Here is a 13,083-nt window from a genome sequence, read left to right on the forward strand (position 1 = left end):
CACAGCAAACATGTTGGTGTGTAATCATGGTTGCTAAAGTTCATCTACTTTATATAGCGCATAGTAAATACTGACTGCAACGCTGAACACATGCAAATGTTAGCTAACGCTACCAGGAAACTTAACTTACCCTTTTGTGTCGGCGAACAACAGTCATGTCGACGTCTGAACTCCGTCAGTATTCCCAAACTCCTGTTTTTTTTAGCGGTGATTTTCGTTGCTTCCTTCAGCTTCTTTTGAAACAAAACATTTCTTCTGGCTGCGGCGAGTAGCCGACGTGCTGTTGTAACCTGCGCTGAAAATTACGTCATCACGCGTTGCTATAGTGACCAGCCACGCTGAGGCTTTACTCAATCTGCAATGGAAAACGGAAGTATAATTGGCCGAGGCGAGCCGAGGCGGGCCGAGGCGAGCCAAGGCAAGCTGTTACCAGCAGTGGAAAAACGCCATTAGAGACAGCCTATATCCGCTTAAGACTTGACCCGCTATTGTGGTCTAACTCTCAGTGCTTTGTTTACTCTGTAGAGCTCATTTTACCATGGGAAGATGCTGTACAAAGTGTATAAATGAGACAAGCTTGCATACACTAAACCACCAGCCAAATGCGAGGCTGGCAGTCCTGAGCATCCAGGATCTGCTCAGTAGGGGGAAAAGCTGTTTACTGTGAATTTGCACTCATTACTGGTTTACTTTGGGAGTTCACTGCGTGTGCATGCTTCTATCACCTTACTTAGCGTCTGTCAGTAGCTTTTTTGAGTGACCTGATTATTAAATGTACCATAACAGAGGGAGTGGTAAGTGAGATGTAGACCGGTAGATGTAGACTCTGATGGTATTGCTCAAAGATTGAGCAAGAGCTCCTTGATCTCACAATCCCTGAACTGATTTTTCTAAACTTAGTTAAGTAGTTTTGGTGCCTAAACATAACCAAGTAGTCTTTATGCCTAAACAAAACTACACTGCAACTGTTTCACAACATTAACGACGTGTTTAAAATATCAACAACTTCTGTTTTGGTCTCCAAGCACTCCTTTGTGAAATATCTGGCTCTTCAGCTGCTCCACTATGTTCACCTGCAGCTTGATAACTTCCCGTCTGTTGTCCGGTGCTAAGAACGTAGTGTACAGTTGGTTTAAGAGCTTTTTTTTGCTAATGTGGAGGAAAGCAACGTTATGAGAGCGGTAAGAGTGAACCAAACAGTAAATTTGCAGTACAAAAAACAACTAACTGAAACTCTAAAAACGCGAACAGCTGAGGAGAACCGCAGGATCATGTGATAGTGTCCGGTCTGCAGTTGCCTTTTTTCTCAACCACTGAGCATGAAGGTTTGAGCTACAGTAGCATGGTTAAACTGTTATTGTGAGCCCTGAAATGCTAAACATATTGTTGTAATTTAGTCTAACTGTAAGTCTACAGTATCACAGTTTCAGTAGATTCAAGTCAGTGTAGATCTGTGTCAAAAATAGCTGCGTTGTGCTGGTATTGGACCAAAATCTAGTGTTCGGTCTCCTGGAGCTGTTGTGGGCCAAAATTAGTGCAACATATGTGGTGAGGTGTGCTTACTCAGTCTTTCTTTTCAATTCAAGCCAGGCCACAGTGGATACTTATCCAAATGCTTAGCAACGGGTAGACACAAAAGTATTGTGTTTTTGTGAGTTGTAAACTAATTTGTTCAAACGTCACCAGGATATCATCATGGTAAATGAACTGTACAGCTAAGGTGAATTAAAAAAGGAAAAGAAAGGCACACAGAGGCTGTTTGTCTTGTCCTCAGAACCACAGAGGTATTGAGTGATAGCTCCTGGAGCAGAAGGCTCTGATTGATGAGTGGGTATTGAGGAGAACTGAGAGAGAGGTCTGACGGCAGGCTACCCGAAAAAAAACAAAAAAACTAGCAGTCAGGATCCATATTTATCTCTGTCGCACCCATTCATAAAATCCCACTGGAAGCATTTTTCACAGTTTTCTTTATGTGAAGGGGGTGTGTTTTTAGTTTTATCTCTCTAGCTTGGAGGTGGAATGCATGAAGTCTCGAGGGGTAATGAAGATTTAGGGCTAAGGTGAGCTGGGAACATAGTTGGAAGACGTGCATAAAGGCAGAAAATAGGGAGCAGATTGACACCAATTTCTTTTTTTATACCTCAATGGGATTTTTTGGATGACTAAAGAGGTCCAAAATATATTACATCTCAAACAGAATAACAGTAGTTTTTTTTTTTTTTGTTGCCTCTAACAAGACATGTAGGCTTTCAGTCTAGAGATAATATATCTTTAAAAGCAGATGTATTTAAGTTGTATTGAAGACTTTTAGATCATTAAGGTAAAACAAAATGAATGAAACCCCAAAGTCTGTGAACTTCATGGAGGTGAGAAGTTAAGCAGGGTTTGAACTTGGATCTCAAGCGGTCTTTTTTCACTGTTGTGTCTTCGAAAAACGATTATCTGTGTGCCATAATTCCCATTTGAACAACCATCGAGTACACAGCCAACTTTTCACCCAGCCTTCAAGTGTATTGGTTGCTTGCATTATGACGTGAGACGACATGTTGTAAAAACTAATTCCTTTTGAGCATACTCCACCTTCATGCAAATAGATTTCTCACAAACCGGCAACCAAAAATGCTTATGACAATTTATGAAGCATTAGGAAACGATTTATTAACCAATAATGAACGTTTTATCATTCAGCATTTAACATCTCATCTATCGATCATCTCGGAGAATGACATAAGCTCAGTGCCAAAGCAGGGAGAAGATTGAGAGTGGGTGCAAGTAGAAAAGCTTTAGGGATCTATTTTAGCTGTGGGTGTGATCTTAGCATGATTAGTATTTATATGACACATCATCCACATTAGGCAGCGCTTCACTGTTCCACATGCCACTCTTGATCTTCCTCTCTCCTCCCCATTACAAAGACACAGCACAATGGTGATGGGCACCATCTGGCACTCACTGTTGGCACAAGTTTGGCTCTGTGATTATTGCCAAAAAGCATGAACAAGGGTTCTCGCTCTCCCTCTTCTCTTGGTGTGTGTGTCTATCTCTTTCTCCCCCTCTGTTTCACACCCAGCCTTATGTATGTAATTTCTTCACACAAACAAACTCCTGGGTGGATGGATACAGATTTGTAAGGACATATAAGAATTTTACGGTTCCCCATCTCCAGTGAATGGGCTGAGACACATTTTTTTAGATGTAAGCTGCACACACTGTGCCTGTTTTCTTTTGTAACCGCTGTGCTGTCAGAGAAAAAACAGAGAACATGGAACAAATAATACTATTTATTTCTATTTTCTTGTTTTCTTGCTGTGAAAATCTTGTGCTCCTGCTGGCAGAGCATTTGCTCTGTGTAGTTTTATATGAATGAGATAGATGCCTACAGTGTATTTTCTCTCTCTCCCCTGTGAGGTGCCTGTTGCTCCGTGGCTTAGCCCTGAAGTAAAGATGGATTACTGCAGAAGAACTGCCTGCCCTGCCCTTTACACATTTCACACACACCACTTCTCCATTATCAGCCTAATACACGGGGGAAGCGGCGCGCGCACACACACACGCTCGCACACACGCACACACACACACACCTGAAAGCTCTGACAGGGTTGTTAGCAAAAGGTCAGAGTCAAGAATCTGACGGATATTTCTTCCGAGAAACAAAACCTCTCATATCCAGTTAAACTGAAAATACACCAGCTCTTATTTTCCCTGCCTTGCTGTATTTCAATTGGTTTCTATTTATCTCTGACTCTATCTTTCTCTATTTATGGTTTAAGATACACAGCGAGGAGGAAATCTCTTTGTGTTCGGATCAATTCCCTGTCAGATATGGACAACCTGGTGATTTGAAATATCAGTGAAAAACAAATCCAGGCTCTGCAGGCAGCAGATTATCCTGATGTTGCCTAGCTGAAGGGACTTAATCTTTGGGTTTAATAAGTGCATTAGAGTGCACCGAGTTGGTTGTGTTGAATATTTTGTGTCTAAAACTTTATTTTTCTTTGAAACCTAAACACGCCACAATATTTTAGAATGTTTTACTTTAAATCTGTAAACCCTCATTTTGATACTATTTATCGCTGGCATTTTTCCATAATATCCTTTCAATGTATTTGCAATCTTTAACTGCCTTTGTACAGTACCTAATGCCCATATGTGGTACACCTTTTCCACGTGGGATTCGGTGCCGAGTGCCCACACACAAGGGATGTACAAGAAATGCAAATATGTCTTATAGGAATAACTTTTATGTACAACCCATTTGCAACGGCAAATAGGTTTTTACAGAATTATAATGCCACGAGGACAACACTTTCTATTAACATAATTATGGGAGGCTCAAAAAGTTAATACAGAACCCATGTGTAAAATGTTCAATGACAATGCTTCCCTTAAAACATTCCCTCTTGCAACACAATATGCACTTGTGGCAAACAAAGCAGTTGGATCATGGTTTGTATGATTATTTACGCAGTTGGGGCATTCGGTTAAGGTCAAGGAAAGATTGTAGTTACGGTTAATAAAAACAGAACATTTAAATGAACAATCTAATACGTGAAAGTCGGACAGACTACTTCCTGCACTTACACAGAACTTTAGCACTTAACTTACTGTATGATATGCATAATAGTCCACTATAAATATAATTTCTATGGATACTTGGTAACCTGATTTGTTCATTTAAAGTTGCTTATAAATTTATTTTGTCTTCTCTGTCTTTTATGTATGTACACATGCACTCCCACACACATGCATGTTGCTTCTTCAAATACTCCCTTTCCATCTCCTCCTTTCCCTTAACCTAGGAATTCATTTTATATTCTATTCAGTCTGGTCTTTCCACTGCCTGTTATGATAATGGAAGGGAATAGTCAATGTTTAATGAATGGCTGGAGGCTGGATACAGGTTCAGAAATATTCTTGCGACTAAGAACATGAGAAGTTCATCTATAATTTGCTCACACATCACTGTGTTTCAGAGGAGCTCTGCTAAATGTGCACACACAGAGGCACAGATTTATTTTGGACAGGTTTATGTTCATATGGACACTGTATGTTGCATTGTATGTGCAGATGTTATTTCCCTGGATAAACTGTACACATAAACATATCAGGTTCTGCTTCATTTGGCTGTGGAAAAGAAAGCAAAGCTATAAGCAGCTGCCTAGGCAATATTTCCTCCTCATCTCCTCTCTGAAGCGTCTCTCACCCCTCTTTTCTGCTGCTCCTATACCCAATCCAGGGCTGTTTGCACCAATTCTTCTCATCCCCATTTAGGTGTGAAATGTATTCATATTCAATGTGCAGAAAAACTGGGAAACGGGGGGGGAGAGAGTGGAGGAAGTGACACAAGAAATCTACTGAAAAAGGCATCTCTTTCTGATGTCTTTAAAGTACCGTATACCTCTGGATAAAACCAGAACAATGAGAAGCTGTCAGTAGCTATGGGCCAGTGTTGGGACCATGTGGAGAGTATTTGAATTGGACTGCTATGCCCTTCTGGTCCACATGAGAAAGTGAATCAAAGGCAGTGAAAGAAAAAGTGAGCCCAAGCTGAGAAGTAGCTCTCTGGAAAGCGGGACGTAGACAGAAGCACATTATAGAGAGCAGGAGTAGTGTGAATGAGGGCTCCATGCACTACAGCCCACAGCTCTTAACACTGACTTGAGTGACAGCAAAGACACTATACATTGTTCTTACTTGATTCTCCACTTCAGAGTACAAACGCTCCATATTCCTTTCATTCAGGTACACAAAAGACTTCAGGTAATTCCTCACATGCTGTTTTTTTAACTCAATCAGTTAATTCACTCTGAAATTTATAAGGCTACATATTTTTTTTTACAAAGATTATTTTTTGCACTTTTCTGCCTTTATTTGATAGGACAGCTAGGTGAGAAGGGGGAGAGAGAGGGGGAAGACACGCAATAAATCGTCACAGGTCAGATTCGGACTCTGGACCTCTGCATTGAGGCATAAACCGTGAGTCATATGTGCGCTTGCTCTACCAACAGATCCAACCCGGCCACATCAGGCGACATTTTTATAATGCCTGTTTAACCATGCAGAGCTGCTCCATCATGAGGCTGTATCGGACAATCGTGTTAGCTTTCACCCGCACTGTGCCAATGGTGAGATGTCTCTAGGTCTCCTATAACACTTTCATTACTTTTAAAAAGATTTTAAAGTCGTTGGTGATTCATTTTTAATGTGGATGAATATTTTACTGCACTCTGCAATAAGGCATTTGTAAAATTTGGCTTCTGTTTTTTTAAAGTAATAAATAAAAAAATAAATAAATAGAAGGGTGAATGATGGATAGATGGTGAGAGATAGAAAGTTGGAGATATTGAGATGCATGCAAGAGTAAGCCCAATTTCCATCCCCGTGCCCAGAGTCTCTTATACTCCACCAACTCCCACTCTGGTCTATCCCAATCAAAGGATAGCGTGCGATTATTCAGTCCCGTAATGCAATGTTTAGGTGGAGATGTGTGTCAGGAAGTGCTGATTCATGTAGGGTGTGTGGTGAGAATGGCGAGTTGTGATGACTTGTCTCTGAAGGCCCTGTCACAAAATGTTCATCTTATGTCTTTCCAAATGGATCAGTCTGTGGCCCTCAAGACTTGCAGGACTCCTAATCCTCCACCACTCTGGATCCTCCACCCTAACACCACCGCACCTGGTATGCATATGCATATTAGTAATGTGAAGAGGCGTTCATTGCAAATAGGATGCTTTAAAGAGTCACCACAGACTGTGATTGAGAGGGATGGATAGAAAACAGACGAGTGTGGAACAAGGCCACATTACAGATATCAAACACGCATAAGTGGCTTTCCCACAGATAACAGTCAGCTAGCAGAAAAGAGAGAAGGAGAAAGAATGCTTCTTGCGCAAGCCTTTTCTCAATTATCTGCTGTTCAGTGAAGACGATGGCAGATTGTGTTTGAAAAAACTCTTAGTGGACCCATAGTTTAGCTAAAAACGTATGGTCCGGAGAGTTGTTAATCCATTTCAGAGTAGCAACCAATCAAGCTCCACCAGTGAAATGTGTGATCGAGCAATAGACAGAGCAGTAGCAGAGATAAAGCAGCAGAGTACAGATCTGATTAGGCTGCCGTCTTCGCAAACTCCTCAGGGATTAAGCACAACAGTTACTTGTTAGAGCTCCCTACTTTGTTCCGTACGTCACATTAGCCATTAGCAAAAAGAATAAGGGAAAAAAAATCACAAATGCACTCATTAATTAACACTCCTGCATGGTCGGCCACACAATCAGATACATGTATGAACATGCTGTTAATGTGCCACTGGTGGTAGATGAATAAGATCAAATACATCATGCCTTCTTTTTTTTTACTTTAATGAGAGACCCTTAAAAAGCAGAATAAATGAAGCACGTGTTTATAAGTCTTGGTTGGGTTCAAAATGTTAGATTCTGTTGCGACTAGAATTTACATTTCCATGCCTAATGTGTCATTAGCATTGTTATATAAGCTTTGCCCTGAAAGATGCCCTGAGGAACTGGAGAACAAAGCTCTGTGTGCAAAAACACAAAGACAAACATGTATCATAATAGCTTTGTATTTGACATATATTGTTTTTGTTAGACTTTTATTTGTCTGTATTTTTAAAAGGAATATTCGCTATTTCCTGCTAATTACATCCTTTAAAAGGTAGCACTTTTAATTTTCTTCTTTTTTAATGGACATAAACATAAAAGTAGTTTACAAACAATGTAAATATTGTCTATGTATTGTGCATTATTCTGTGCAATTGTCACGCACACTTTATATCCTGACATTTTTTTTCTTAGAAAATTTCAGACTTTCCACTTTACAGCTGCATTCAGTGATTTTCTTTGGCCACTTAGGGGCAGCACAACAAGCTCTAAAACACAACACTGACGCCACATAATTGAAGGTGCTGTAGGTAAGATTGTTAAGATCCAGGACTTAGACATCGACACACTTGACTCAATTTTTAGCTCTGTTTTGGTCTCCACCAACTCCTAAGGGGAATATCGGTGTCTTTAGCACATACTCCACTGTCTCTCTGATGTTTTGGTGATGGGCAGGTAGTGCACAGTGGGTTAATCCGAATGTCTTCCATGAAAAACTAGTAGTGTAACTATATAACTGTATCTGTGAAAATACACAGTATATAGTATCTTTATTCATTTGTATACCGGAAGTGGACATGGCATGTTGGAATATGCATAGTCTGCTTTTCTGACCGTTACCGAATATTTGAAGTCAGAATCGCATTGAACATAGTGCAGGATTTATAACGGGAGGATGTACAGATAAAATATGCAACTATTACTGCCAAAGTTTGCTTGGGTTTTGCATTTGTTCAGAGTGCATTATCAGCTAGTATCCAAACAATGTATTAATGTAGCCCATTTGTTTGTATCCGTGCTTGCTGTAGCCAAAAACAACAATAAGAGCTTTGCAAATTAACTAAAACATTAAAGAGGTGGTTCAGAATTACTTACATAAGATCTTATTTCCAAGTTAGCCAGAGTGTTTTTATCAGTGGAGACAGTTTAACTCTTTTCATCGCCAGTCCTTCTGTGTATCCAACGGATCATACCTATAAGAGCCGGACTACACATTGCTATTAGACAAAGAACTAATAGAGAGGGATGCTAAAAGGGCAGAAGGACCAAGATAATCTGTAGAGACAGAACCCGCTGGAGATATTGTAGAGAACAGGGACAGAATTTCGGTAGACTGGTGGTGCCCATCTTTTTGGTTTATTTTTACAATTTCTAAATCTACACTCATTCACCATGTTTCCTAGTCCTTTGTTTCCAATCCACTGCTTCATTAACTATTTACAAAGCTACTACTAGCTTGCTAGATGTCCTGACTGTAGCGCGCTTCTCTGTTTACTTTTTGGCGAAGTACTACTAACAGGAGCAAGAAAATAGTCTTTCAAAATGTAATGTGATCAATGAGATGCAAGGGTAGTTTTATTTCTAACATTATTCTATCAACAGACATTTACATCAATAGTCTGGCGTTATAATTTATTTGCCTTTGGTGTACTGTGGTGTGGCTATCAGGCTAGCAGATATTGTTGAAGTTTTAAAAACTGTCTCTATTGATAAAAAACACACTGACTGGCTAACTTGAAAATAAGGTCTTACGTCCAAAACTTTGAACCGTTCCTTTCAAGTTATGGCCAGAAAACCAAAACCCCAAAAAAACTGAAAATTCTAAAAACACTCACAGAGCTCAGATGAATTGCCAAGCCAGATGATGTCTGTGGGTTCATCACAACTGTACGAGCAACCTCTTTCACATTACACGTTTGATCTATCGTTATTATAAAAATATTGATTATAGCAGCTTTAAAATACAGTCGTGTGACATTAGATTTACTCTGGTCCAATTTTCTAGCAGCTCATTGGTCAAGGACAAATGTTCTTGCATGAAAATGATTTTCATTTCTCCACATATATTGCTGTCTGAGCTTTTTAACTAGATTGATACTGTGTGATATGCTGAGCTTTGCCTTTACTTTGAGGGGTAAGACTTCTTCAAGAGGCTTTTTAATTGATGGAATCTGTCCTGTCAGATCCTATAGCTTCTCCATCACTCACTCCATTCTGGGCTTCGCTTTATCCCTTTTTCCTCCAACACCTTCTTCTCTAGCGCTGCCAAATTCTCTTTTTAGACTCAGCTCAACTTGAGCCCTAAAGAAAGAAAATCTCATTCTTTTTCAAAGCAGGAAAATCCTCTTGTCACACATGAAAGAAGCATGTCGACTTGAGAGGTAGATAGAGCGATAAGTCTTCATCTGACCATAAAACCCAGGATGTCGACTGATCGGCATAAGATTAAGTGTATTATTTCACTTATTCATGTTATTCACTTTCTGTACAGTCATCATCTGTATTTCTTATTCCCTTTCTTCAAGATGAGGAACTATTGCTGCTTTATACAGACATTCATGAGTAGTAACCCTTACTGTAATATCATAATATATATACATAATCTTTCAAGATGAAGCTGTATAGCTTCTGAATGATCCATTTTCTTTATAGGCTTCTCCTCTCTCTGCTCTCGCTACCTTTTTCCACTTTTAAATCTCAGACTTTCCCCTTCTTTTTTTTCCTATCCTCAACTATCTTTCTTCTTGTCCTCCCGCATGTTCCTTCTTCTTCTTCTCTATTTCTTGATTGAGGAGGTTTGCATACACACTATAAATAAATTACTGAAAATAGCCAGATTAGACTGAATCATTTATGTGGTGTACAGTTGTTTAAACTTCAAGGTCAAGGTCAAAGTTTATTTATATAGCACATTTACAAACAGTCACTACCGCCCCAAAGTGCTGTACAATTATTGATAACAACATAATAAAAGGGCATAACAAATATCCGGAAAACCCATCTAAAACAGAATATGCCAGAACTTCAGCCATAATATAATTTTTTTGACATCTGGTTAATGTTGACGATGTGTTGCAGCTACAGGAAACACCTTATTAGCGCTACTGCATAATAAATAATAAATGAGTGAGTAAGTGAGTATGCACAATCAAATCACTGAAAGCAATCAGTCTAAGGTGCCATATTACACAGCTCCAGTCCACAATTAAAAAAGACTGATGATGAATCTTGGCCCGTTAATTTGGTTAGGCTTCCTCAGATTTATGACATAATTTGACATAACCCCTCCAAGGGGTTTACATGAGAGTTATAATAATGAGAGTACTGCTGTAACCCTAACACCAGAAAACAGATCAATATATATCTATAATATGCATATGTACTGTATATACTATATGTAACAGTATATGTAGCATATATACGCAAATACTACTATATATGTAAGATATAAAAAATAAAAAAATAAGATAGATATTTTTGATTCTCTAAAAAAGCTCAATTGAATTAAATAAATTGAAGTTAAAGCCAGATGTATAATATATGATACAAACTACATGCAAAATAAATTGCTTTTTCTTTTTTACAGGTTTTATTTAGTAATGCACTCCCGATGTCATATATCCTCTCTCTCCACTATTTCTTCCACCTCTCTCTCTGCAAGACTGGCTTCTTCTACTAATAATCCTTTTTACTTTATTTCTTTTTTGTTGTTGCAAATGTGACATTTACAACTAAGAGACAGGAATTTCAATTTCATAGCAATCCACACTTTTCATTTTGCCTTTCTTCACCCTCCTTTAAACTGTGAAATCCTGTTTGTTAATTGATTGATTTCAATTCAAATCTCAGAGCGGAATGATTATGCAGTAACTCTACTGTCTGTGTGAGTGTGTGTGTGTGTTTGTCTGTCTGTGTGTGTGTATTTGACGGTGTGTGCATCCGTGTGTGAAAAAGAGAGATAAGGAAAGTGGAAAAATGAGAAGAGTAGAGGAGATAAGATGAAAACAAGTGGGCACAAGGCTGCACAACTTAAATCAGTGTTGTTGTTCACCTCATTAAATCTAAGAGGGAGTGTGTGTTTGTGTGATAAGTCTTTATAAATAATAACTGTGTTAAGGGATCAAATCTGCAGCGGTGTTGTGGTTGCAATGAGTGTCCATACTCAAAATGCTCTACCCGGCTGTGCTGTCACACAGAGCAGAACGACAATCCTACCAGGCCAGAACACTGAACTCCCAAAACTGATTTGATTCAAAATGACAGCGTGATGCACATAACTGTGCGAGGAGACACGCACTGTGCTCTCGGTGCTCACATGTAAAACAAGCAATAAAAATGCCGAAATTCTCACTCCCAGGAGGACGCATCCATCCACATACCTGTAGATGATGCAGGCACAGTCCCTGCAGGTTCCACAGTTTTCAATGTCCTGTCCGGTCCTGTATGAATGTCTTCTGTTGAAAAGCACAGAGATGACATATCAAGGGGTAAAATAGTGTGTGTGTGTGTGTGTGTGTGTGTGTGTGTGTGTGTGTGTGTGCGTAGGTGCGTGTGTGCGTGTGTGCACGTGTGCGCGTGTGTGCGTGTGTGTGCCAACAGACATATTTAGGTTATTGTTTCCCTTGTTGAACCAACTTTCTGCCACACATATCCCTGCAAATACACCAATCTAATCCTCTCTGAAATCACCCCTGATCATTTTTTAATGAAAGATCCCCCCTCCACCAGGCTCAGGCTGTTACGTAAACCATGAGTCACTAGATTACCCCAGGCATGAAACAATGCATATGAGGTAAAAGTCAAATATGCATTAGACTTAGCCCCATCACTAAATTCTATATGTTCTATTCTATATTCTATATATATACTGGAACATGCAAAATGTGTAACTTTATGGGACAGATGGCTATGCGGTCAAAAAGGTTCAAAAGTATGCAAAGTATAGTGTTGGCATTAGAGTTAGGAGTATGATTTAGATTACGGTGCTCAGACATCAGTTAAGCCTTTCCATAAATTCATACAGTATACACACATCCATCTATGTCTATCTTGTCCTATAAGAGTTCTCTCATCCCCACATCATGTACTATTTTGGTGTGATAAGGAGGGAGAAATTACTAAGCTGCTTACATTGTAGAAAGCAGATTAATTAAAGACTTGATGAAAATGGTAAAGGGTTTACACTAAGAGGCATGGCACATCTGAAACCACCAACATGACAGCCAAATACGGATTTCTATCTGTCCCCGCCTGCTGCATACAAGCATGAGGAAAGGACTGTCGCGAAATGAGTACAATCAAGTTACCAAACCGCTCCCTGTCGTCTGACATGACATTCTTCAGCATATCAAGAGTTGAGATTGAGGGTTTCATGACTGACATGAATCTTCATAAAAATAACTACAGATGCTTCTCTGCCTTCTGTGTTGATTTCAGTTTAGTATTTCTTCTTCCGTGTCTATTGCTCGCCTTGCTGTTTCAGTCACTTCAGTCTCTCTTGCCTTCCCATTCTTACCAAATTTACATTGTGTTCTGTCTGCACAGCTTTGTTGCCAAAGTATTTGAAATGCTGGCTATAAATAGAGGAGCTGCATCACTGCAAAGCTTAGGCACAACAACCATCTATCTGTAATATACAAAGCACATGATGCAGCAAGGTTATTACTGCTGGGTGGTGGATATTCC

General features: G+C 39.5%; 1 protein-coding gene across 4 annotated transcripts in view; it reads right to left on the bottom strand.

Annotated features, from left to right (window-relative positions):
* The window catches only part of LOC117959670 (mucin-17), a 93,094-nt gene that overhangs the window by 7,819 nt on the left and 72,192 nt on the right, over window positions 1-13,083 (bottom strand). For 3 of the 4 annotated variants that reach the window (XM_034896941.1, XM_034896943.1, XM_034896940.1), the window contains one exon: window positions 11,778-11,852. In XM_034896941.1, the coding sequence (XP_034752832.1) occupies window positions 11,778-11,852 (75 nt within the window). The remainder of the gene's footprint in view (window positions 1-11,777; window positions 11,853-13,083) is intronic. The other variant, XM_034896944.1, reaches the window with a different exon arrangement.

The sequence above is a fragment of the Etheostoma cragini genome, chromosome 16 (assembly GCF_013103735.1).
Source record: "Etheostoma cragini isolate CJK2018 chromosome 16, CSU_Ecrag_1.0, whole genome shotgun sequence".
NCBI classification, from domain to species: Eukaryota; Metazoa; Chordata; class Actinopteri; order Perciformes; family Percidae; genus Etheostoma; species Etheostoma cragini.